Below are 26,869 nucleotides of genomic sequence, written 5' to 3' on the forward strand. Positions count from 1 at the left end.
GGGGATCCACAGGCTCTGTCAATTTTTCTGCCAGCCTGCTTAAATTTTGCCCCAGGAATGGCTAAAGCAATTTTGCACCCTCAGCCTGACTACCTGGCTAAGGTTCCTTTCTCGACTGTACATCCAGTCACTCTCGAAGCCTTCTGCTCCTCGATGTTTACAATTCCGGATCAGGAAAGACTTCACGGACTTTGTCCAGTCCATGCCCTTCAGACTTATGTCCACCGCACTAGCCAGTGGCATAAGTCAGGGCAACTATTAATTTGCCATGTGGGCCGCAACAGGGGGGCGGCCGCCACCAAGAAGACTATGTCACATTGGGTGAGGGACGCTATTGCCCTGGCCTACAAGGTGCGTGGTCAAGCTTCGCCAGTAGGTATCAGGGCTCACTCTACCAGAGGGGTCGCCTCCTCTAAATCCTTGGCTAGAGGTGTCCCTCTGCAGCATGTTTGTGATGCGGCAGGCTGGTCCTCTCTGCACACATACATAAGATTTTATAGTTTGGATGTTTATGCCACTCCGGGCTCTTATGTCCTTGAGTCAACATCACAAGCTCATGTCTGAGATCTCTCGCGCTCTTGTGAGCACAACTACACAACCGTAAGGGGTCCGAACAGCCACAGTGCGGCGGCGGGGGTATTCTCGTTCCCAAAGAGCTAAATCAGAGCAGCATCAAAGTGTAGCTTTTTGACAGGGAACGTCTCGGGTTTCTTAACTGTAACCACTGTTCCCTGATAAAAGCGGAACAAGATTCTGCACTTCATTGCCGCACTGGGATACCCCAGGACTGCTCTTCAGACAAAATACCTGACTATGCACCTGTGACACATTTATTTATAGCCCTGCTACAAGTGCATCTAATGATGTCACCAGCAGAGGCTATGAATTCTGGTCAATTTCATTGAAGTGTTGCACACATATTCAAAGCTGGTCCGCTTTTTCTCGTTCTGCTTTTATCAGGGAACAGGGGTTACAGTTAAGTAACCCGGACGATTTGTATGAAAAGGAAAAAAGTAATTGTTGTAGTGCCACTAGTGTTCATTTCACTGCCCTGATATGTACAATGAGCCATGTTAAAATCATTAATGTAGGTAGAGTAATGTGTTTCTATGAGACCAGATTGGAAATTTGACACAGCTTCCTTCCAGAAACCTTTGACATCTCAATCACTACTAAAGGAACTTGATGCTCAATGGACTTAACAAGCAATAAAATTGATCTGCAATTAAAGACAGACCTACTAGCTTCACAGAAATCTACGCTGGAACCTGACAATGAGGAGCTGATTAAACCTGCAGGTCCTTCTAGAACAAAGCCCTCTGATTGGCCTCATGGGTTTACTTTAATGAGAGAGTTGCAAGAGAAGAACGTTATCTATCTTTCTCTGTAACTGCTTTGACAATACCAAGACCATCCTTTCATCAGTCCATAAAATTTAATCGGGGCCTAACATAATTCTTTACGTCAAAGTCCACTTTACTATAAATGATTAAGCTCAATTTCCTTCTTGTGAGCTGTACAAATGGATGTAACATGAGTTGCACAATTAGATTCTTACAGTAGCTATTCAAACTTCAAAGTCCAGGGACAAAAAAGGAGCTCTGGTGTCCTCAGAAATCAATCAGAATCAAGTTAAACCAAGAAAGGTTGGAGAATAGGGTATTTTTGCAGAATTATTTTTATTAGCTTGGTTAAGCAACAAACCAAAGCATTAATTCTCCACGAGCCCTAGACAAAGTGCAACAGCAACATCTTCACCTTTTCAATGTCTCTCTCCATGGTGAAAGCACCCCTTGTTACCCTTCTTTCTCAAAGAGCGTGCCTTAATGGTCTCAAACACAGAAGTCGACCCTGATGTACTTTTTATTTTCGGTATATCAATGGGTCTTAAGAGACAGGGTAGGTGGAAAGATTGGCTTGTTTTGGTTGTTGATATTGAACAGAGTAAGGTTAACAAGAGATATCTTCCAAGAGTGGAAAACCAAAGCTGTGGATTGATAAGAAACATGATGTCCTTGGTTTTCTTAGTAGATCTCATTACTACACCATTGTCCTGGCTGGAACAATGGTTATAGCTCTAGTTGAATTTTTAATTACATTTTTATTTCTATGTCATTTTCAATTTTTCACTCCAATTTAGTTTAGTTTTCATTTTGTTTGTTAGTTCTTTGTCAGTTTTAGTTTAGTTTTTTTTGGTAGTTTTAGTTTGTCAGTACATGTAGTTTTTATTTTAGTTTTAGTATTTATATGAATGGATATTGGAGAATGGGGAAAACAGGCATTTGTGTAATGTAAGTCATATTGCTGGACTCCCCAAAGTCCAATTTGTAAATAATATTATTGCGGGTGGCCTCCAAGTAGGATTTTCCCCACATGCTTAGAAATGGCCCTGCTGAAAGTACACTTATGCAATCAACTCAATGTTCTTCAACAGAAATGTTAACTGCGCTGGGTAGGGGAGGAGACTATTGTCATATGGTAGTTATATTATGTTACGTACAGTAGTCAAAGAAAGAAAAGTGCAGTTCATTTCATTATATACAGCTGGGGTGCTCACAATTCTATGGAATGATATCTACTTTTTCATGTTATTACAGCAAGATCTACCATGCACAATATATACATTGTCTCAATACCAACATATCTGTAGTTGTAAGTCAAATTTGACAGGTCTTGATACCAGCTTATCACAAAAAAATAATAACACTAACTATTTTGTTATGTAAGAATTGTACTCAAATAATTATTCAAGACTACTAAACAGTCAGTAATAAAAAACAATACAGCAATGAATAGAAATGCATTAAAAGTAATAGAACAAAAAACACAAAATTAAGAAAACAGTTTTGTTAAGTATTCAAAGTGTTTTTTAAGTATTCAAGTAAACATTCAGAATGAAATGCTAAATAAAACTACTTCTGGTCTTCACTGTATAATGTCCTGTATGATACATCAAAAATAAAAGCTAAAAGAGTTATTCAGTCAAGAACAGGTAGTGGTTTTCTTGTTATGGTTGTTTGACATTAACAACACACAGATAGCAGCAGGTCTATTAGTTTACATAAACACGAGTCTAATGCTTTGATACAAACCAGCTTTTCCCCCCACTGTTTATGTTCCCTTTAGACATCAATCTCTGTGTTTAAATGAATATCTAACCAAGAATTTTGAAATGTATTTCAGGCATTAGCATTACGAGCCTTCTCAGAGCACACACGCAAAAGGCCACCTGTCAGTGAAAGCATGCAGCTATTATTAGATCACTAGAGAATTATAAAATGACACACTCTAGGTTATTTTTAACATTAATATAAGAATAAGAATTTGTAATCAGGCCTTGGCTATATCGCAAATATATCAGATAATTTTTCTTTCATTATTGACATTCTACTTTGGCTTCTTTTCTCTTTTACTTGGCCCTTTAAAAATCCACTTGTCCCAAACAAGTGTTAATGTCGAGCCCTGCTGAACTTCAGACCAAACTCTTTACGAGTTCCAAATTAAATGTTAAACAAAACACAGATTGACAGGGTAAGGCAGAACGAGTGACAATAATTTAATCTACCTGCTTTGCCTCTCTGGTAGTGATTCTTGCTCTGTTGCTGATGCAGTGAGGGTTTTAGGCCATCTATTATCACCAGACAGATCCTATACCTGCTCAAACTATAATTCACATGTGTTTATTATATGTTTATAAGGGACACATTGAGTATGTGATTTTTGTGTGTGTGGTTTCAGTTGGTTCACAATCTTATCATTAATTTAGAATAGATTTCTGTGGTCTAGTGGCATCTTCATGGTATTGGCAGTTTTAAAGGTTTAAAAACATACTGCAACAAAAACAAAACCTTATATCTTAATAGAGATTCATTTTTATTTTAGTTGAGTTTTTCCAATCATTTTTTCTTTTAGTTTTATTTCAGTTTATGGATAAGTTTTTTTTTTTTTTTACATTTAGTTTACGATAATAACCTTGCTCCTCCTACCCACTACTCCCTCACTCCTACTTTAATGTGCAGAGTAAGAGTCTTTCTACTGCAAAGAAACATTTATCTGGTGATAGTATCTCCCTCACTTGGAGTTCTCCTCCAGAAGAAAAGTATCCAAATGGGAGAGAGCCAATTATGGACAGGGTAGGTTATGGCTCCCAAATGTTGTGCTATCTGAACCAATTGGGAAAGACATATCTTTAAGCAAATCGCTCTGAATAACATATATAAAGAGAAAGACATGGGCACTGAATACAAACACAATACAATTATTAATCAATTGAATTGCTGTGCAGTCATAAGATCAACCTGATCTCATGAAAATTATGTGACTGTAGCAACATTTCTGCCAAATTATATTACATGGTTCATTACACATATTGCAGCTGTTCTGAGATTAAATGTCTACTGTATGGTGCTAAAGGAGAGTTAAATGTTCTCCCAAGTAGATGAGGTTTTCAAGGGTAATGCTAAATTGTGTACCTACCTCCCTCCCTACCTTAAACCTAACCAATATTTTTATAAAAAGCACAAGATGAAAAACAGGTGAGTTTTTAATGCTTTATTCAGTTTAAAATAAACTAAATCAACCTCCTTACCCTAAACTTTAAACCTAAACCTAGCCAATAGTGTCATAAAAGCAAATGTGAGAAATACAAATGTGATGTGTTAAGCAACAACAGAACCTAATTTTGTGGTGTTTCTATGACACTTTCACCACATGTGTTGACTCGCATGCACTTCAGGACTGAACTGAAAGTGCAATGCTCTTTAAGTTGAGTTATTGTACAATTTGATCACACTAGGATAAGCTTGTTAATGTAGTTGGCTGTGTAATGCAAATGTTAAACTGTATCACTTTACAAGCCATGCACTTTAGTAAAAGTTAGAAATGTGCGAGGAACCAAGGGAAAAGTAAGTGTTTATAAACACTTTATATAATCTGCTGTTTTATTAGTGATTTGTTTGAAAGTGACTAAAAGTTAATGTTGTTCTATAACAAATGCAGTTGATCCATATGCAATGTGGATTTTCAAAGGTTTCCATGCTGCTAGTGCTCCAAACAAACCTCATGCTTATATAATAATAATTTGTTTTGTGCAGTAATGTTCCTGATAATACATTGGTTGCCCTAAATTACATGTGCACCTCACTAGGATGTGAGGGTTGAGTATTAAAATTAAATGCAAAGATGGGCAGCACTCAACAATGTGGGTGCCTGTATCAAAGCATGAAAGCACAGCATGCGATGACAAGGTGCTGTTTTGTAGAGTGTTGAAGAGCTACCTGATGGGATACATCTTTCTATGTGACATTAATGATGCTACTGTATGTCTGGAGGCATGAAAATGTGCCGAAGAAAGGAGACTTTTTCAAGGCACATTCTGTAAAATAATTCATGTGAAGAAGAAAACAATAACAGAATAAGCATTAAGTTGAAATTGAAACAGTGGCCTCAAGAATATTTGGGATGAGTCAGATCACAATTAAAAACGTGTGATTTTCATTATATTAAAAACAAATTATCGAACAAGGGCTTTAAAATTTGTAGAACTATCCGTTATTGACAATCATTAATGTAAATGAATGAAAATAGATTCATCGTTAAAACCTGCTTGACCTAAAGAAAATGGATATCATTTTAAAACTTTGAAGTTGGACCTTACTATGCATATAGGCAATTTGAATCTTGATATAGTCGTGGCTATATGTATATATATATATAGTTTTTTTTATTTTGAAACCTAACAAAAATATTGTATTTTAATATTATAAAAATATTCTGTGGCTCAGGTGGCAGAGCGTGTCGGCTACCAATCGCAGGGTTGGTGGTTCGAATCCTGGCCCACACGGCTCCACATGCCGAAGTGTCCTTGGGCAAGACACTGAACCCTGAGTTGCTCCCAATGGCAGGCTAGCGCCTTGCATGGCCGCCATTGGTGTGTGAAAGTGAGTGTGGATGGGTGATTGGGACACAGTGTAAAGCGCTTTGGTAACCTCTAAGGTTAATAAAAAAGCGCTATATATGTGCAGACCATTTATAGCAAAAATATTCTTAGATTTTTTAATGTGACTTAAGTGTCCAAAGACATTTAGGGAACACTGTACATAAAGTATTTTACAAGAATAATACAAATTGTATATGTAGCTAACCAACCTTCCATAGGGAACAAAGTATAAATGTAGTGGGCGGAGCAAAGACACAATTGCATACACACCGACAAACACACTCCCTGAAGAGTGATGGAATGGGAGAACATCTGCTGGCACAGCAGGGAATGAAGGAATAAGACGAATCTGCCTACATCTCACACTGAAACAACTGATTAGACTCTCTAAACAATGAACCCTTGGCCAACCAGGACTTTTCCTAAAGGGCCAGCCATGAAACGGGGCCAAATGGGCTGTGATAAGCTGAAATGGGCCACCTCGTTATGCAGAATGGGCCACAAAACAGCGCCGGGATGTGCCAAATGGGGTAGCAATATGCAGAAAAGGACAGCGACACCCCCTCAACAGCTTTTGGGCCAGATTTCCCTCCATTTATGAGTGCAGTGCTGTTTCCAGCTGGTGTTGTGAGGACTTGAATTTTTAACCCCAGGCCGACAGACAAGACTGTTTTTTTGAGAGCTCACCAGGCTCACAAAAGCATTGAACTTCAACAGATCCCAATGAGTCTGCAGATTCAAACACTAAGAGCCACAAAATGGATCCATTGATTTCGACTGCACGTTAAAGGTCTGTGCAGGAAATGTAAGTGCAGCGTAGTTTTAGCAGGAAGACTCAAAGCTGTACATCGTCGCCCCATTAGCTAGGTTACTCCCAGCCAATCATGCATCAGCCATTGCTTTATAAGCCTGCTCGCAATTTATCATATTGCTGTTTCAGTGTGCCAACACAGCAACATCATTCTATAGCTCACTATGTCTGACATAGAGTCAGATTCGCTCCCCAACAAGCAAACATCCAGCCTTGGACATGTATTAGTCACCGCTCCTTACCTTTTATCCAGGATCAGTAGTTCCTCAACGCAACACCTGTCTACAATTTCCGGATTGTCAGTGGGATTGCGTAATGATAATGTAATGTAATTATATGTAATGTAATGATAATAAACATCTCCATCAACTCCGATCGCTAGGCTACAGGTGAAACAGTTCACACAACATCTTGGGAAGCCCACCATCATTTCCCAACGATGCTGCAGCTTAATTTCAGCTTTCTGCCGTACATCAAACCTACGTGGCATAAACTATCAGTAAACCCTGATCTTCATCCATATCTCAGTCACGTAGGAGACCTCCCTCAGTTAAGTCACCGTATCTTCCGCCATCGGAATGCACAACCCAGTGTGGAAGGAACACGCTCCTTGCTAAGTCCATCAAAATAATCGCCACAAGGTAGCAGCTGAATCCCATCAGAAAGTTTTCAATCATATCCATCAAATCCAATCAGAGGATGGTTAATGGGTCTAGGCTTTCTGTTGCCTATGTTGTCTGTTCATCATAACCTTCATCTGTATCAATATCAAATCAAGAGCCAATCTTTCATTTCAATAGTGCATTTGGCTCTCATAGTTATGGCAGGCAATCACATGCTCACATCGTGATTGTCATGAGGGTAATTCCGGTAATAATCACAATGCATATACATTCACCGTATTGCATGCCCGACTGTAACCCTGTTGGGGAATTAAGATCTATTATTAATAAATGTCATGATGCACAGTGCTCATTGTACAGGGTCTCATCTCTACATTTAGATAAGGAATCCCCACTGTTGTTGCGCACATCTGACACTTAGGGGTAGTCTCCGCCATTACATTCCATATTTCATAAGATTTCATTACCAGAATAAAGCATTTTGCTGCCTTATATGATCAAGTCATATACGGGTGTGATTCATATTTCATGGTATATTTACCTTTTATTACTCATTTAGGACATGCAGTGCAGAAATTTGTATTATGTCTCTCCGTAAATAATTTATTCTTTTATCACTGTTTGGACCATGTTTCAATCAATGGGGATTTCAAGCATTGGGGCTTTGACAATGTTCCAAATTTCAAAGCTCATCACAAGTTAACAACTACGTCAGCCTAACTACATTACATTTTAATTTAAGTATCGATGCATTTCAGTTTTTGCTCCGTTCACTTTTAATGCGCTCGTGGCTGTTACAATTAGTAGCAGATAAGTATGTTTTTTATTAATATTGTATAAACCTGTGCTGGATTCGTTTTCACAGCCTTCGAAATTTCAAAGGCTCATTTTCTTTTTCAATACTGTTAATTTTCTGTTCCTGCTGGTAAGTCATAAGCTACCTCTTAATGCTTTCTACATTATTTCTACAACCATGTTTGCCTAAACGCATTTATTGATTTTTAAAGTTACCAATGTTTTTGATTCTCACTCCATTCACTGTAAATATAGTTGCGGTCAGGACAGCTTACATTTAGCAGCAGGCAAGTAAGATTTGTTACAGGATCATTGGTAAATGTCTTTTAGAAATAGAGTACAGTAGTATGGCAGTATGCCATTCCAAACTCAGCCTTGTTTTTACACATCTTCTCTATGGACCCCCTGGTGTGTCATCACACCAGGCCAATAATATTATATTTATTAAACTTTGACACCTGTAAGTGCATATTCCTTGCCCATTGCTCTCAGAGAATTTTTTTTTTTTTTCAAACTTAAATGATAACCACAGCACTTTTGTTTTACTAATAAAAACTTCTTACAAACTGTCTGCTGGAATACCACCTGCTCTCACCTACAAATCAGAAAAGTAGCTCTGTAAACATTTGCATATGAATACATTTCCATGCATACAAAGAGGGTAATCATAGGCATTTCTTCTAACATGTGTTCAGGTCTGTAAACACACTGTTGGCCATACAACGGAATAGTAGTACAAGGCTTACATGCACACACACAGCAATACTCGCAGACTAAGCTACACTGACTCTACACCTAGTCTTAACTGCACTTTCCTCTATCTTTTCACTATCTTCTCATTTTCCTTCTCCCTTCCATCAATCTTGTTCAATCAACTCTCTCATCCTCCCTGTGGTCAGCGGTCAGAGAGAGAAAGAGACAGTATGACAGGCAGCACTCATCTGAGTCCTCGAAATAAAGACATGGGACTCCAGTGCAGACCAATAGCCTGTTAGTGACCAGTGTGACATTCATGTCATGCAATCATTGGACAGATTGACATGAAATAGAAGTCTGTGATAGACTAGATCTGCTCAGGGGACCAAAGAAATATGGGCTGCAGAAATCTTAGCTCTGTCTTGTTGAAAAGACCAGCATTGCTTGTCACCAGCATATGTTGTATTATGGATTCTGATTCCCAGTACAGAATGTTTGAGTGCTGGTGTACCTACCAGGCTTCTTAACTAGTTTAACTCGCAAGCCTTACTTGGTCAAACAATTTTTACCAGCTGGCCTCCCTGCTAAACCAGCTGAGCACCACCATGGCTAGGCTGGGAGACCAGCAAGACAAGCTTAAAACAGCTAAAACCAGCTGAGACCAGCAAATTAGCTTAGACAGTTTTGGCCGGTTTTATTTTCAGTAGGGAAACCAGTACAAAACAGCTTGAACCAGAATAGAAATTCATGCTGGTCTAAGCTGGTCTTTTCAGCAAGGTGAACACACCAACAAACCCACAGGCACGCACACAAAAGTAGAATGCCAACATCATGTTCAGTGAAATTATTCAATCCGCTATCATGTAACATAACCAGATGACGTGACAAATTCTGTAGGGAAGATAAATATTATATTGAGAAATATAGGTTAACAGAATGCCTAAAAATACAACATTTACCATCTAACTCAATTAAAATAATTTGAAAAAGCTAAAAGAGAAAGTAAATGCAATAAGTGACCTTACAGCAAACTTTATTTTGGGTATTTGACATTTATTGAAATAAGCCTCTGGTCTGCATCTGAAATATCAATGCAAATAATAACTGCAAATAATAATGAAATATGACATATGGCTGTGGTCACCCTGACCTTTTCAAAACGTCAGCAAACTATGATTAATAACATATGAGTATAAAACTCAAGAGTAATCAATCTCAAGTTAAACTCACATTTGCATACATACTCAGACTGATGTCTAGGCAATGCTGTTCTGTATATGTTATTTGCACTGCACTCTAGGGTTCATCTACATTCGTCTGAACTCCCCACTTCAGACGAAGCCACATGCATTTCTCTGGCATCACAATCTTGCTTCACAGAAAGCAATTTAGCCTAAACTCAACAACTCTCAAACTCCCAAATTCCCAATGTGTGTGAGAGAGAGTGAGAGAGAGAATTGATAGGGAGGCCTGCTTGGAGTCAACAGTGCTGGCTCTACTGTACATACACTAAAATTAGCACATCTCATCCAGCCTTGTTGAGCAAGGCTACGTTCTGATTAGAATACTAGTGTACTGCTTAGTGAAAACAGTCAATACAGTTTTTATTTACAAAATATCAACAAACAAGTAAATAATATTTAATAATTTACATTTCAGACAAAAAATGGCCAGTTAGTGTGTACATTTCTTTAATGCCAGCAAAAATAGTTCTAAAAGAAGCCAAAGCATTAAGCAAAACTCTGCTCTCTGCACTGCTCTCAGACCATTTTTGTAGCGGTGTTCCATTCATGATAAGTGTTTTAGAACAAACAGTTCTTGTTCACTTCCATTTTTTCAGTCGTGAACAACTCGCTTGTTTAACAAATAGTCAAAAACTCAATTACTCACTCATAAAATAAAAGACACTCATTTGTCACTCTGGAGTAATCTCCAGAAATGGTCACTGAACAAAATCAAAACAAAACAAACCAGTTTAAATCTTCACCACTATTTGGAATGGCACAAACACAGAGAAGAATATACAAACAGTAAAACGTCTCAGTTTTATCAGCATGCTTGGAATGCCTCTCTTTCAATCAGATTCAAGGACTGGAACTAATTGTTGTATAATGACCACTTTCTTCAAGTATGTGAAACAGTATAAAATATGCAAAAATAGGTCCATTTACACCTGGGCTATGAAATTATACAGATTTCCCGATTTGATTCAGATTCTGGTTCAAAAGCTCTCGATGATTAGATTCTGATTCAGTTTGTTTAGACTGATTCATTTGGGTACATTTCAGTTATAATGTCCATTTTGATTACATATTAAATACACTCTCTTTCAGTTAATGATCTCAATTATATAGGGGATCTTCTAACTTGGTAAGTTATAAAAATTATAAAACAATATTTGATAAACATTTCATCTTACTGGTAAATGATGATGGAAATGCACAATGTTTCAAACAGTAACTACATTGAGCACGTTTACATGAACAATATATCACCAATTATACTTAAGTAGACAACATGTAGGACAAACACGTTTAAAGTCATAAACAGTTTAAACAAAAACCAATTAAAAAGCTGTATGTATGGCACTTTTAGTCTGTGATTTGATTGGTTGTCTTGTTTCTGTTAATAGATCTGTCACTTCTCAGATGCCAAACCAAACTTTTTCCCAGAGAGAGAGAGAGAGAGAGAGAGAGAGAGAGAGAAATAGTGTGAGAGAGAGAGAGCTCTCAAAAACATGCCTCCTTCCTCTAATACCTCTGAGTGTCCCAGTCAGAAGATATAACATTGAAAAGTGACTCATTCAAAGGTTAATTAAATGTTGTTTATGCCAAGTGAGAGAAATTACTACACTACCCAGAGAGCACTAATGCAAAGACTGCATTCTCTGACTTGCAGATGCGTGTAATTTCCTGTGGCGAGAGAATAATCCGGGCCACGCCACCTTAGCCATTTTAGAGAAAGGGCTCACAGTGATATTGGCATCATTTCTACGGCAATTGAGGAGACAAAAGAATAATCGCTTTGTATTCAGAATGTCTATCTACACCATTTAGAAAATGTTCAGGGACAATTATGTGCACAGGCAGCTAGTCACTCCAGTGATAGTTCCTCTTTTAGACACATCATAACTATTTCCACAGTGAAATCGCTTCTTAGTGATGTATGTAATATCATGGCACTTTACCTGGTGTCTAGAAAACATTTCAATGTGCTGAGCTCTTGATTTCGGTACCACTTTTTCAAAATATAAAGCAACATTAAATCTTAATGCTTTGTAAGGGTTGTATATCACCCCAAAAGACAATAAATAACATTTAGCTAGAGAATGAAGCCTATTCTTAGGACAATGCTATTTCTTTATTTGTTTCATTCTTTTCATCAAACCTTCTTCTCCAGTTCTCATTACTGTTATGCATTGGAATGTTTTTCTTTTGAGTTTGTTTGTAATTCTCAATGATTATTCTCATTAGATACACATTATTGTAACATAGTAATGAAATCATTATATCACACAATAGGTGCTTTTCCATCATCGGCACAATATTTCTTGTTGCAGAACTGTCCCTTTCCATACCAATCCAAGCTTGTTGGCATGGTTATATTATTATTATTTAAAAAAAAATTCAATTGTGATGCTGAAAAATCAGGATTAGAAGGGACTAAATGGGCACATGACCAATTGTAAGTCGCCACGTCACTAAAAGTGACCCACCAGCATTGTTCTCTATCCTGAGTTTTATAATAAATTCAACAAGATTTAAAATCAGTACAACATATTGTACCACGATGTACAAATTCATTATTGTAATATATTATTAAAATACTACTGAGAATGTTTGGGGGGGTCATGAAAATAATGTAGAATATCTTGATGGATTATTTTTCTCTTAAAGCGGACATGTCATCAGGAATCAAATGTCCTTTATTTTAATATATAAATACATACTGCTATAAAAACATAACTGTACATTTCAGAACTCAAAACTGAATCCCCAATGCAATAAAAGCATTTGTCAAGCAACAACATCACTGCCTAATTTAAATCATCAAACACTTTTTGGTTTGCACACAGTTTGTTTCAAACTCGAAAGAGCAGGACAAATATGCCTAGTGTGGCCTTCTAACTATTCCTGAACACCAAAGGGGACACATGTGGGATATTTTGAATTATTTTTGTATATAAACATGCACTACACAGACATCTTTGACCACTGTCATGTATCTTGCATACTTTTACAAAATGCAGTCTCAAGTTACAACTCTGAAAAGGAGACCCCATTCCGTTTCATTCAGCTGCACTGTGTCTTCAAGTTTTGAGCACAAACACATCCTGGATGCGTTCTTGCACTCATTTAAACATGCACTAGATTTATATCTTTGAACTGTTTGATGCATTTCTGCAATGTGTACCTTAGTGCAGGATGATACTGTATATGTGTGCATCATGTGGATGTGTCTTCAGCGTATTTCAGTGTGGACATTTTGTTTTTGTGTGTGCTGTCAGTCCATTAAAATACTTAAATTGCAATTAATCGCATATTTTTTTGTAGTTAACCACGATTAATCACAGATTTTTAAAAGTGCTTAAATTTGACACTATATATACTTCTTTTCTTGTCAAAATGAATTGATTTCCATTTTAGGAAAGAAAACAAAACAATATGTAGCAATATATTGCTTTATTAACATTTTACAAACAAAGTGTGGTGATGGGGACGTGGTCGTGTCTCTGTCTGTAGGAGATGGGGAGTGGTGTGGCTCGTCAAGCTGGTTGACACAGTCTAAGTGGGAGTTTGACTAATTGAAAGACGTAGTCCCCGCATATGTTGCATATTCATTGCTGTAGCATCTTGACCAATCAGACACACAATTATTCATTATTTAATGAATAAGCCAACAGATATCTCATGTAACAAGCAAAGGTCCAAGTAGGCCCAAGCTGACTCTGTTATGTCTGCTTCCCCACTGATCATTATCAAGCCATTACACTGTCTTTGCTGCCACTGGACCAGCAGAGAGTGGACCCCCAGTGACATTCCAAGCAGGGGAAGTTAGCTGCTGCATGCAAGAGCAATCTTTCCCCCATAAGAAATGGACTCAAAGCCAAGAACGACAGACTTTTCTTCATTAAATTATAGACAAACCGTCTATAATTTCACATGTGTAGCCCCAGCACATTGTGTATACATTGTGTATCCTACCAAATGAATCCTTGTGTGACATCCTGCACAATTGTTTATATATAATTCTGACAGTATGCATTGTATGCTTGCTATATTAATCAGAGCATAAAGGGGCTTAAACTAACCCCAATCATGCAAATGAGTCAGCTTCCAAACAAAGTAACATTTCCCACTCGGAAATTGCACCTGTCTCATTGGTCAAGCCAGAGTCGAGAAGGGGTAACTCCAGCAGAAGTTAAAAGACACTTCCTGCCTGACTCTCTCTTCCCTCAGCTGCTGGTCTCTTTGTAACAAAGCTGCTTTTAAATGAAGAGCTCGATGGTTCTCGCAGATGGTCAAAATGACTCTTTTCATAACTGCATTTCCCCTATTCTGTTCCGGTTTCATTTTATTTTCCCTTTTCCCTTTCCCATGTATGAGTATTTCATGTGTATGTTTTTCTTTAGATTAGTTATGTGTTCATATTTTAGTTAAATAATCTTTTGTGTACATTCTTGCGAGTTGATTCTGGTCTGCTTCTATATCTATGTAAATTAATGATTTGATCTTAGCTCCATGCTAAGGAAGAGTTATTTTTGTATGGCCACGAAAAATATCCTTTCTGAGAATTGATAGACGATCAATACTGAGTGTTCGCTGGTTGAACAGATAAATTGATTGTAATATTAATTCAGCTACATCAAGTTGATTCTATTAACCGATCCAAATGTTCATAATTAATTCTAACGAGTTATGATGAATTATTCAAGTTTCCCTTTTAAAGATATTTTTGACTGTGGTATATTTTGATAAATAATCTCATCCCTGTTTCTAAAAGATTTTGCTTCAAAGCTATACCTATATGTGTAATATTATTGTCAATAAGCCATCAGAATAATATTACTCCAATAAGAGAATTAATCATAATTATCTTATTATAGCTAATTCCCTACAGTAGAAATTGTGAGCTGATGCAAGAAGACGTTGTATTACGATTTTAATGGTGGAGAATTTATTCAGACACATAATCGAATTATTCGTCATTTATCTAAATTATAACGGTTGTTAAACACGACTGATTCCATTATAAATTTCCTTACAATGTAATGTAGAAATAAGACAGTTTCATTTAATTCTTAGCTCACACATACACATACAATCACCTAAAGGATTATTAGGAACACTGTACTAATACTGTGTTTGACCCCCTTTCGCCTTCAGAACTGCCTTAATTCTACGTGGCATTGATTCAACAAGGTGCTGAAAGCATTCTTTAGAAATGTTGGCCCATATTGATAGGATAGCATCTTGCAGTTGATGGAGATTTGTGGGATGCACATCCAGGGCACGAAACTCCTGTTCCACCACATCCCAAAGATGCTCTATTGGGTTGAGATCTGGTGACTGTGGGGGCCATTTTAATACAGTGAACTCATTGTCATGTTCAAGAAACCAATTTGAAATGATTCGAGCTTTGTGACATGGTGCATTATCCTGCTGGAAGTAGCCATCAGAGGATGGGTACATGGTGGCCATAAAGGGATGGACATGGTCAGAAACAATGCTCAGGTAGGCCGTGGCATTTAAACGATGCCCAATTGGCACTAAGGGGCCTAAAGTGTGCCAAGAAAATATCCCCCACACCATTACACCACCACCACCAGCCTGCACAGTGGTAACAAGGCATGATGGATCCATGTTCTCATTCTGTTTATGCCAAATTCTGACTCTACCATCTGAATGTCTCAACAGAAATCGAGACTCATCAGACCAGGCAACATTTTTCCAGTCTCCAACTGTCCAATTTTGGTGAGCTCTTGCAAATTGTAGCCTCTTTTTCCTATTTGTAGTGGAGATGAGTGGTACCCGGTAAATCTTCTGCTGTTGTAGCCCATCCGCCTCAAGGTTGTGCGTGTTGTGGCTTCACAAATGCTTTGCTGCATACCTCGGTTGTGACGAGTGGTTATTTCAGGCAAAGTTGCTCTTCTATCAGCTTGAATCAGTCGGCCCATTCTCCTCTGACCTCTAGCATCAACAAGGCATTTTCGCCCACAGGACTGCCGCATACTGGATGTTTTTCCCTTTTCACACCATTCCTTGTAAACCCTAGAAATGGATGTGCGTGAAAATCCCAGTAACTGAGCAGATTGTGAAATACTCAGACCGGCCCGTCTGGCACCAACAACCATGCCACGCTCAAAATTGCTTAAATCACCTTTCTTTCCCATTCTGACATTCAGTTTGGAGTTCAGGAGATTGTCTTGACCAGGACCACACCCCTAAATGCATTGAAGCAACTGCCATGTGATTGGTTGATTAGATAACTGCATTAATGAGAAATTGAACAGGTGTTCCTAATAATCCTTTAGGTGAGTGTATGTTTCCCTTGCAAACAATAGTAACTTACATGACACTTTAACCCATACAGTGTACATTTATCATACCATATTCGCTACATATATTAGTGTGAGGATCTTGGCACTTTAACTTATTACTGTTTTTTTGTGCATTGTGGAACGTGTTGACATTCATATGCATTGATGAAACTGTTTTCATTAATGTTGACCCAGATAACAAATCGCTGGTGTTGGTTGCTATGGCGACGAAAGTTCACGGGAAGTCCTGAAGAGACTGTTCCGTCGCAACCTGCCGACGCCATATTGTAAACACAGTACAGCTAAGCTAATAGCATAACATAACACTAACCAGTTAGTGAACTTTCATTGAAACTCCTTAATACGCTACATTACAATGGGCATTAAATCCCTTAAACTCTCATTCTCCACAATATTAATCTGCCAGTAGGCTGTGGTAGCTTTGTTACAGAAATAGTGAAGCTCTGTTCATGATTCGTATTAGAGTATCAATGCCAGCGTCTCATCACTTTGAACTCAATATGAAATGTGCTTGCAAGAAAACACACTTACAAAGGCTTAAAAATACCATCTGGGCTTGTTTTGTACATCAAATAGTGTTAAGAGCTCCTTTACTCCATTTTATCACTGATAGGGAAGTACATAGATAATTTTATTTACCGAGATAACAACCTCCATTGCATCTAGTATAGTATGCAAGAAACCTCATCTATCGCACGAGTGAGCGCAACGGTCAAGTGTGTGTTACAACAGTACCACCAATAGAATGTCTATGGGACCGCCATGTTATACTTACATTTTTTAATTAATCGCATGCGTTTGAGAGCTCTATTTTTTTCTGTTTATTTTAGCATGGCTTGCTTGTGAACCAGTCATACAATTACATCTTTGCAAAGGAACTGTAATTGAAGGATGGTGCAGTTAAAACACTATTGGACCTGAACTCAAAGCCATATGTAAACAGTTTCATTCGTGAATATTTCAAATGTCATGACTATTTGATAGTTTTTAGTGCTACTGTGCTTAAGTAATCAGTTTATTATATTCATATACAATGTAATGGATTTGCATTGTGTAAACCTTGAAATTACAATTTATAATATTGTGGAGCTTGTTCATTATCTTACGATTGAGTTTCAAATATGGCTGTATTCAGGGGAAGGTAATGCAAAACATTTCTTACCGTTGTCTGTGGCAATGAAGAGAGCAGTGTACTGGTTGTTGTGAACGTGGGGTGACTCGCGGTCCAGTATGGCCCTGGTGGTGACGTTGCCTTTGAATGGGTTCACGATCAGCCAGTCTGCCGGGTCTCTCAACACAGCAAACCTAAAGAAACATAAAATACACATTTGCAACTCTTAGAATAGGGCCCCTCTTAAGAGTAAGGATTCTGGATGATAGAGACCTTATTCATGGTAGACACAGTTTCAGATGAAAAACACCATGTTTTGAAAACAATTTCAATAATTTCATATATAGGACAATCATTTCCACAAATTTACAGCTGAAAAACTGCTCTGAGAAACTTTGACAGGAACAATTAAAATGTAGCATATACTCTGACTATGGTCTGTTGATGCTAATTTGACACTGTTGTAGTTATACATTTGTAGGTTAGCAAGAAAATATTAATTTAGCAGATTATTTTATCCAAAGTGACCTAAAGTACAGTTATTACAGGGCCAATCCCCTGGATCAACCTGAGTTTAAGCAATTGATCAAGGGCACAATGATGACAGCTCATGGATAACCCTTTGTGGCACTCAAACCTTCAAACTTTCAGTTATCAGATGAGTTTTTTAAACAGTAAGCCACATCACCCCAAGCATTAGCACTACAGTGTGGTGATGGGTTATCGGGAAGGTAAGTTGAAAGTGAAATAAGGCAAGAAGATCGTCTGGAACATGTAGATTCAGTGTACTGCCGTGGCCAAAAGTATTGGCAGTGACATACATTTTGTGTTTCGCAAATTTTTCTGTTTCAGTTGTTGTGGTGTTGATTCACATTGTTTCTAGATTATTTTGCAGAGTGATCAGATGCATTTTAAATAATTGCTAAAAGCTTCATTGGCTAAACATTTTTTACTTTATCACAAAAACCCAAATTTCACAGTTTTTTGGTCCTGGCACAAAATGACCAGCCAACATCATTTCACTAATCAGTTCTAGTCAGGTTAATCACTCTATCATTCTGATTGGATTATAAGAGCAAACTGATTGCTATAAAAGGAGGGAAGTGGTGGTGGTGGCATAGTGGTCTAAAGCATATAAGTGTTAATCAGAATGTTGCTGGTTTGATCCCCATGGCCACCACCATTGTGTCCTTGAGCAAGACAAAAAAAATTCTTTTTTTTGTGAAAAAAATAATCTACAAATACTGAAGCAGCAAACTTTGCAAAACACAAAATTTATGTCACCGCCAATACTTTTGGCCATGGCTGTAGGAGTGTGCTCGAGATAAATGACGCAGCACCACCTTCAAGAGTAATGAGCCATTTTGTAATTGTGTAAGCAGTTGATGATATCTCACACATGACCTCCAGAACACCTAAGAATGGGTATGATTGTGTGTATGTTCTGATTGGATAAGACAAGCAGCCTCAGTTTCATCAGGAATTGTGTCACCGGCTTCTGATTTACAGGCTCAATAAGAGACACCAAATGAAATGCCAAGCACTACAGCTGAACTGCTTCAGAAAACCCACAGAGACACTTTCAAAACAGGAAAGGGGGAGTTTTATTTTTCCAAAAATGTCTTACTCAAATACACCTTTCCTAAAAGAACACAAACATTTACACAACCAACAAATATGTGGTTCTATCCTTAAGGGTTAAAAGACTTGGAGTTGCTCACGTAAGCAAAAAACCAAATGGAGAACAAAGTCACATTCCTGAATTTAGGAGCCACTGCATTCAGCACATGATCCCTCTTGTGTTGCCATACAACATGTTTTAGTAAGTTTTAAATAAAATTAAATATAAAAATTTGCTTAATTTTAAGTATTGCATCAATGGTTTCACATTTTTTGACTAAATGCACATCACATGTCAGAATACAAACACACAAGATGGAGCTGTTAAATAGAAACATCTTTGTTGCAGTTCATTTCCATAAAGTCAGCTTTTTTTCAGCTTTGTTGCATAGTCGGTTAATGTCACTGTTGCCTATTATTGCCAGTTCTCATTGAAAATAAATGATTTCAGGTTGCATTGCACTGCAAATCCTTATATGTTTGAATGGCCCTTGAGCTTTTCTCCTAACAAGTTGCGACCACAACAAGTGACGAGCAACATATGATTTTGCAGTAATGTGTGGTGGCCAAAATCCCAATTGAAAAATTATATTGCAGCTGTGACGCTTTCACAGGCGATTATCCTTGATTTTTTTTTTCTTCCGACAGCAAAAAGCACATTTCACACACCCATTCTAGCTTATCAACCTTCAATCACAACACATTCCAGGGAAATGTTCTCCAATTCATGAGGACATGCTCATCTATCAGAAACAAGCTAGCATGAGATTACCATCACGCTGTTCTGGGTACAAATACCCCACATCCGACTCTTGTTGCAGAAGCTAACAGTTTGTAAATCTGCTGTAAAATCAGCTGGCATTTGTTAGAGGAATCTTTTCATGCCTGGAGTGTGTCACAAAGGCTATAAATGCAGTTGATAGTGCTAGAATTTCTTTTATGTTGATGGAAGAGGGAACAGCTTTGTGTGGGGGAGTGCAATTACAAGGCATACATGGAGTCATAAAAGTACAAGGAGTACAAAAAGTACAAAAGTCAGTAGAGTCTCAAAAAGAAATAATAAAAAATCTTCACAAACCTGCTCTCAAGTAAACACAGGCCATAGTTACATATATATGCATATACAGTAGGTAAAGCATCCACATTTTCAATGTCTTCAACTATATTTAAACTTTCAAGTTATCTATTGACACAAACAAATAAACATTAACACAAAAACGTCTCGGGTTACATGTGTAACCCTTGTTCCCTGAAAAAAGCGGAACGAGATGTTGCGCTGCTAAGCGCTACGGGGAACAGCTCTAGCTGTGAGCCGAGCTGAATAATGTGTGGAACACGTCAATGAACATTGACCGGAATTTATAGCCTCGGCTGATGTAATCATTAGATGCACCTGAGGCCAGGCTATAAATGGATACGTCACCAGGTGTCATCAGAAACTTCTTTTTGAAGAGCAGTCCTGGGACGTCCCAGTGCGGCAAAGCAGTGCAACATCTCGTTCCACTTTTTTCAGGGAACAAGTGTTACACATGTAACCCGAGACGTTCCCTTTACAAAAAGCTTCACTATGATGTTGCGCTGCTAAGCGCTACGGGGAACGCAATACCCACGCCGCCGCACTTGGGGCTGTCCGGACACCTACGGTTGTGCAGTGTACTCAAAAAAACACGAGAGGACTCAAGGGCATAAGAGCCCGGAGTAGCATAAACATCTAAACCATTCAATTTTGATGAATGTGTGCGGAGAGGACCAGCCTGCCGCATCACAAACTTGTTCAGGTATGAGCTGAGGTGTCGACTCAAGGGCATAAGAGCCCGGAGTGCAGAACATCCAAACAAAAAAGTCCAATGAATGTGTGCGGAGAGGACAACCTGCCGCATCACAAACTTGTTTAGGCATGGGCTGAGATGTCGACTCAAGGACATAAGAGTCCGGAGTAGCAAAGCATCTAGCCCATAAAGTTCGATGAATGTGTGCGAAGAGAACCCTATCACACCACAAACTTGTCATAAAAACTGATGAATGTGAGCGGAGAGGACCAGCGTGCCGCATCACAAACTTGTTCAGGCATGAGCTGAGATGTCGACTCAAGGGCATAAGAGCCCGGAGTGCAGAACATCCAAACTATAAAAATCTAATGAATGGGTGCATAGAGGACAACCTGCCGCATCACAAACTTGCTGCAGAGGGAGACCTCTAGCCAAGGTTTTAGAGGAGGAGAGCCCTCTGCTAGAGTGCGCCCTGAAACCTACTGGCGAAGCTTGACCGCGTGCCTCGTAGGCCCGGGCAATAATGAGGATGCCTCTTTGAGGGCACCCCGCCCACCAAGCCGTGGCAAACCGCAGTGGCCACATAGAACCTGGCAGTGGCGAGGCAAGTGCCCGCTGACAGTTCTTTCTACAGAAAATCCAGAACTGAAGCAAACTGGCAGTTAGCTGGTTCTGTAATAAGAACGTTAGTAGAAGGAAACGCATGCAGGCACATTTGCGTTACTACGTTCAGCCCCTCCCGAGGGGGAGGGGGGGGACTGGGTGACTCCGGGAGAAGTAGAGGAGACATTGCGCTATCAACAGAGGCAAAGAGGTCCTCTTCTGCCCTGTAAAATCTACTCAGATCAGTTCCAAGTGGAGGGAGCCCTAGCACTAGAAATGGTCTTGATAACCCCAAGAGAAAACCCCGTGAACCCCATTTGGTACACTTAGGGGCCAGAATGAAAGGTTTCACAATTCGGGCCAAGGATGAGAAGGTCCTCCCTGTTTGGAATCGCCCAAGGCGAGCCGTCGAGGAGAGGAATTAGCTCCGAGAAACATATCCTGTTCGGCCAGCACAGCGCCATTAATACGTGGCAAGACCCTTGCTGGTGAACATCGCCAAGACTCCCGGGAGCAGAGAAACTGGGGAAAGAAATGCATACAGACGCATTCTGGGTCATGTATGTGTCTTAACGTCCAGACCCAAGGGGGCTGGGTGATTTCAGGGAGAAGTAGAGGAGACATTGCGCTATCCATAGAGGCGAAGAGGTCCTCTTCTGCCCTAAGATCTCACCCAAACTTGTTCCAAGTGGAAAAAGCCTGGCATTTAAAAAGGTCTCGATAACCTCAGGAGAAAGCCCTGTGTCCCTCAGTTGGTACCCTTAGGGGCCAAACATGAAAGATTCCACAATTTGGGGCAGTGATGAAATATTACCCTGTGCCTGAGATAGAAGATCCTTCCTGTTCGGGATCGAAGGCGAGTTGTCGAGGGAAGAGATTAGCTCCGAGAACCAAGCCCTGTTCGGCCAGCGCGGTGCTATCAGTAAGAGGCAAAAACCCTTGCTGGCGAACTCTGGGCAACTACTACCTTAGGGTGTAGTTCTTAACTCCCCCGTTGGTATTTCCTGTCTGGACCGTAAATCTGCTCCCATATACGGGCATCCAGGGATATAACTGACCTGAGTGACAGGAGCTTACCCTGGGCCCTAAGGAGAATCCGACGTGTCAGAAATACAGCTGCCAAGAACGTGGGTCTCCTTGAAGATTTATGTAAGAGGCTACCGCTGTATTGTCCACCCGCACCAAGACATGGCAGCCTCAGGAGGAGGTATTTCAGGGCCAGAAATACAGCCATCAACCCGAGACAGTGACTGTGACAACCGAGCTGACGACCCTCCTATCCCCTTAAGCTGGACGACCACTTAAGGCCGCTACCCCGCCCGTCAGGGAGGCGTCTGTCATTAGCAGTCTGCAACAACAAGACGCACCTAGAGTGGGACCCAAGGCAGAAAACTGGGGTCTGAACCACATAGAAAGGGAACGAAGCCTGAGGCGCGTAACCCTATTTAGCCCAGGGCTTTTGGCCACAACAAAAACGGTCTCATGAGCAGAAGGTCCAGAGGGATCACCGTGGACGCGTTCGCCCTGAGACCTGGAAATCGTTGATACTGATAACAGTGCAACCTTGACCTAGCCTGACTTTGCTCAGGGTGATCTGAATGGACTCAATCCTAGCGGGAGACAGTTGTGCCCGCATTGTGATTGAACTCCATACGATGCCCCGATAGACAGTGTTCTGAGTGGGAGAGAGGACGCTTTTCTTGGCGTTGAGCCTCAACCCCAGAGAAACAGATGAGCTAAGACGATGTCCCTGTGCTGAACTGCCAGTTCCTGGAACTGCGCTAGGATCAGCCAGTCGCTCTACGTAATTCAGAATGCAGATGCCCCGAGTCGCAAGGAGCCAGCTACATCATGCATTGTGAATGTGCGGGTAAAAAGGGCTAGGCTGAGTGAAAGAACCTGACCCTGGAAGACTTCGCCCCCGGAAGTGAACCTCAGGAACTTTCCATGTTGTGGCAGAACTTCTAAATGAAGTATAGAAGTGCGTCATAAGATTGATGGTGACCAGCCAAACGAGTTGTAGGGCTTGAGACACGACCGTCTTGACAGGCATCATCTTGGACTTGAACACCCACAGGTATTTCAAGCTTTAAGATCTAAGCCAGACGCCACCCCTCACCCTCCATGGGAAACGTGAAGTATTTAGTGTAATAACCTAACTCTCTCTCTGGAAGGGGAACACATACCATGGCCCCTTTAACCAGGAGATTGAGTTTTGTTTTTTTGTTTTTTAAAAAAAGAAATCCAGTTTACGGTAGTGAGAACACGCCATTGAAACACGGAAAAGCGGCGAGAAAATTAAATCCTGACGCCCTTATAAGACCCACAGAAAAGAATATATCCGGCAGAAGTTTCCACGCTGCCAGGATCTCTGAGATGGGTATTATATTTTAACACTTCCTGTTGAGGGGTTGTCGGGTGTTTCGCGTCCTGAATAAAATGCAGGAACAGCGAAAACACCCAATTTTGATGGAAGCCTCTGCAACCCGAAACACCAAGAGGTGGCGGGAATGGAGGGGCTTCGAGGGGGTACCGGGAGGGGTGAAGTGAAGCACGCCCGTCCCGAGGGAGCTACCCCTAATCTAGGCGCAAGACCGTCAGGGTTTTCTCTTACTAGAATTTATAGTCCTGAGGTCTTGCTTCGGGGGCTGGCGAGGGCGGCGAGACTGTCCCCAATCCCTGGGAGGAGGAGCACGACTCGCCACGCTTTGCTTTTGAGCCTCCCTTCAGTCAGGGCCGAGGTGGGTCTGAGGCTTGCTCGTCAAGCGCAGAACCCACACTCAGGTCGTCCAGGAGGTCAGCCTGGTACGCCTGAAAAACAGCATAGTGTGCAGAGCAGCACCAGCCTGACCTGCTGCTTGATAAGCCCTTCCCACTAAAGTGGAGGTTGTCCTTCAAGGCTGTGAGGGGAGAGAGGGCTTCTTAAGTGACGATGCCGAGCCTGGCGAGAGATAGCCCGCAAGCGTCATCACTGAATACCCCCGTGCCTCAGCACCCACGATAGTCAAATATAATGACGTCGAGGGTATGTGAACATGGGAAGAAAATATATATATATATATTTTCTATATATATTTTTTTATTTATTTATTTTTTTAGGGGTTCTCCAAGAGCGAAAAAGCTCTTCATGGAGGTTATCAAAGAAAGGGAAGGGACCCATGAGGCGTTCCCTTTCTTAGACTGGAAGATAAAATCTATCCCCTAATTTGGAGCGTTTGGGGGTCTCTTTTTCGCGTGGCCAGTCCAATCTGGCAACCACACGAGTAACAACACCGAGAAATTCCTCCGTAGATTTTTTATCGCGGATGGAATGCTCGGAGGCGGGAAGAGAATCGCGACCCACCTCATGATCCGAAGAAGCATCGTAACACGCTTCGAGATCATGTGAAGGACCAGCTGGGTTTGGGGAGAGAGTGAGAGAAAGGGGTCAACCCGTCTCTTGCTCCTCAGCCAAATCCATGCACGAGCCCCAAGAACGATCTTTTCGTGAGTGCTGACTCCCGGAAGCAAGCGAGGCAAGCACGACGCACTCTGCCTGTTAAAGCAAATCGCAGTGCTCGCACCCGCCCTGCTGCAACGCGAGAGCAGCGTGCTCTTACCCCCAAACAAACAGCAAAAAATGATGTGCCGTCTTCAGCTATAGAGCGAGAAGAGGGGAACACAGTCATTTCAGTCATTCTCTCTTTTTTTTTTTTTAGAAACATATATATATAATATTTTCTAAACAGAAGAGAAAAATAGAACAATGTTCACTGCACACTGCCTAACTGATTCTATCTCCTAACAGAGGAACGAAAGTTTTGACAGGGTGTGTGAAACACACAGAAACAGAATCGCTCTGAAAAAAGAGTTTCTGATGACACCTGGTGACGTATCCATTTATAGCCTGGCCTCAGGTGCATCTAATGATTACATCAGCCGAGGCTATAAATTCCGGTCAATGTTCATTGACGTGTTCCACACATTATTCAGCTCGGCTCACAGCTAGAGCTGTTCCCCGTAGCGCTTAGCAGCGCAACATCGTAGAGAAGCTTTTTGTAAAGGGAACACAACATTTTCTAAATTGGAACATACCATAGGCTTCCAAATATTTTAAACAGGCCAAAGCTAATTATATTTAGACTAACCCTAAGCCACACCCAGGGTTGGGGAGTCAATTAATACATATTTATAATGAATACCGAATTTAAAATACAAAATATTAGTAATTGTATTCCATTACAGTTCCAATTTAAATCGTTGGTAATCAGAATACAGTTACATTAAAAAGGTATTTTGATTACTGAAGAGATTACTTTGCATTTTAATGTAATTTGTTTTATTTAATATTTAGTCTATTCAGTTGGAAAACATTTATCCATATAAACAATGCAATCCAAAAAGTGTTTGCGGTGACACTGCGGTGAAACACTTTCTTAAGATGTTTTACATTCATACAAGCAGACAGAGAAGTAAGTTTAAATAAAATTTGGAGCAGCAGAAATAGAATTGGAAGCACAGCGGTAATTCTGTCAGGAAGACTTGGTAGAATTACACCATTCATTCAATTAAGGCATCTCATCCAATCATAATTCAGCATCTGCTTTATAAATTCAGCAGGCATCATTCATTATTTGTCATGCGCACTGGTTTTGCTCACTCGCATGTGAGCGGAAACAAATAATCTTCATTCATGCTGCTTTGCTTTCCAACAAACAATCGCTCCATATTTTTATTATATATAGCTGGTTTACTTACCTAGACATTCACATTCATCTATGCAGTTGGTCTCAACAGCAAGACATGCAAGTCCAATGGTTCTTTCTTCTCTTGGGGGGCCAGTTTGTCAAAAACTGTTGTTGGGGTTTAGGTTTTGCTATCAGTGATCTCAATTCCTTCTTCATCATTTATTCATATCAGTATGGCTTTTCAAGCGGCAAGGTTTAATTTTCAAGCGTACATTTCAAGTGTTTTTCCAGTGTGGTGGCGTGTCATGAGGGGGAGCTTTGTTGAGGTTTTCATTTCTCATATCAATATTGTTTGCATGCCTGATTATACTCCTGCATTGGGGAATCAATTTCAATATATCAATTATGCATAGTAATTCAGTGTAAAAAGCAATGATATCCCATCCGCAGAGTTAGAAGATTAGCAAGCAAGGAAATCCAAATTCCAATGGTATTGTTCCAAATATACCGCCCTTTCCGCAAGGGTTCAAAATGGTTAGTTTGTATTTTTGGATACTTAATATTCAGTCGATCGATACTTCACATATCATGGATGATGCATAAATTGGTGGTTTTGACACAGTCTTCAAATGTCATGATCTTGCCATTTTTATCTTGTTTTATTCTTGTTGTGGC

General features: G+C 40.0%; 1 protein-coding gene across 1 annotated transcript in view; it reads right to left on the bottom strand.

Moving 5' to 3' along the window:
- The window catches only part of LOC127661937 (cadherin-13-like), a 562,582-nt gene that overhangs the window by 55,977 nt on the left and 479,736 nt on the right, over positions 1 to 26,869 (bottom strand). The window contains exon 11 of the mRNA XM_052152905.1: positions 17,587 to 17,729. Within this exon, the coding sequence (XP_052008865.1) occupies positions 17,587 to 17,729 (143 nt within the window). The remainder of the gene's footprint in view (positions 1 to 17,586; positions 17,730 to 26,869) is intronic.

Source organism: Xyrauchen texanus, chromosome 21 (assembly GCF_025860055.1).
Source record: "Xyrauchen texanus isolate HMW12.3.18 chromosome 21, RBS_HiC_50CHRs, whole genome shotgun sequence".
NCBI classification, from domain to species: Eukaryota; Metazoa; Chordata; class Actinopteri; order Cypriniformes; family Catostomidae; genus Xyrauchen; species Xyrauchen texanus.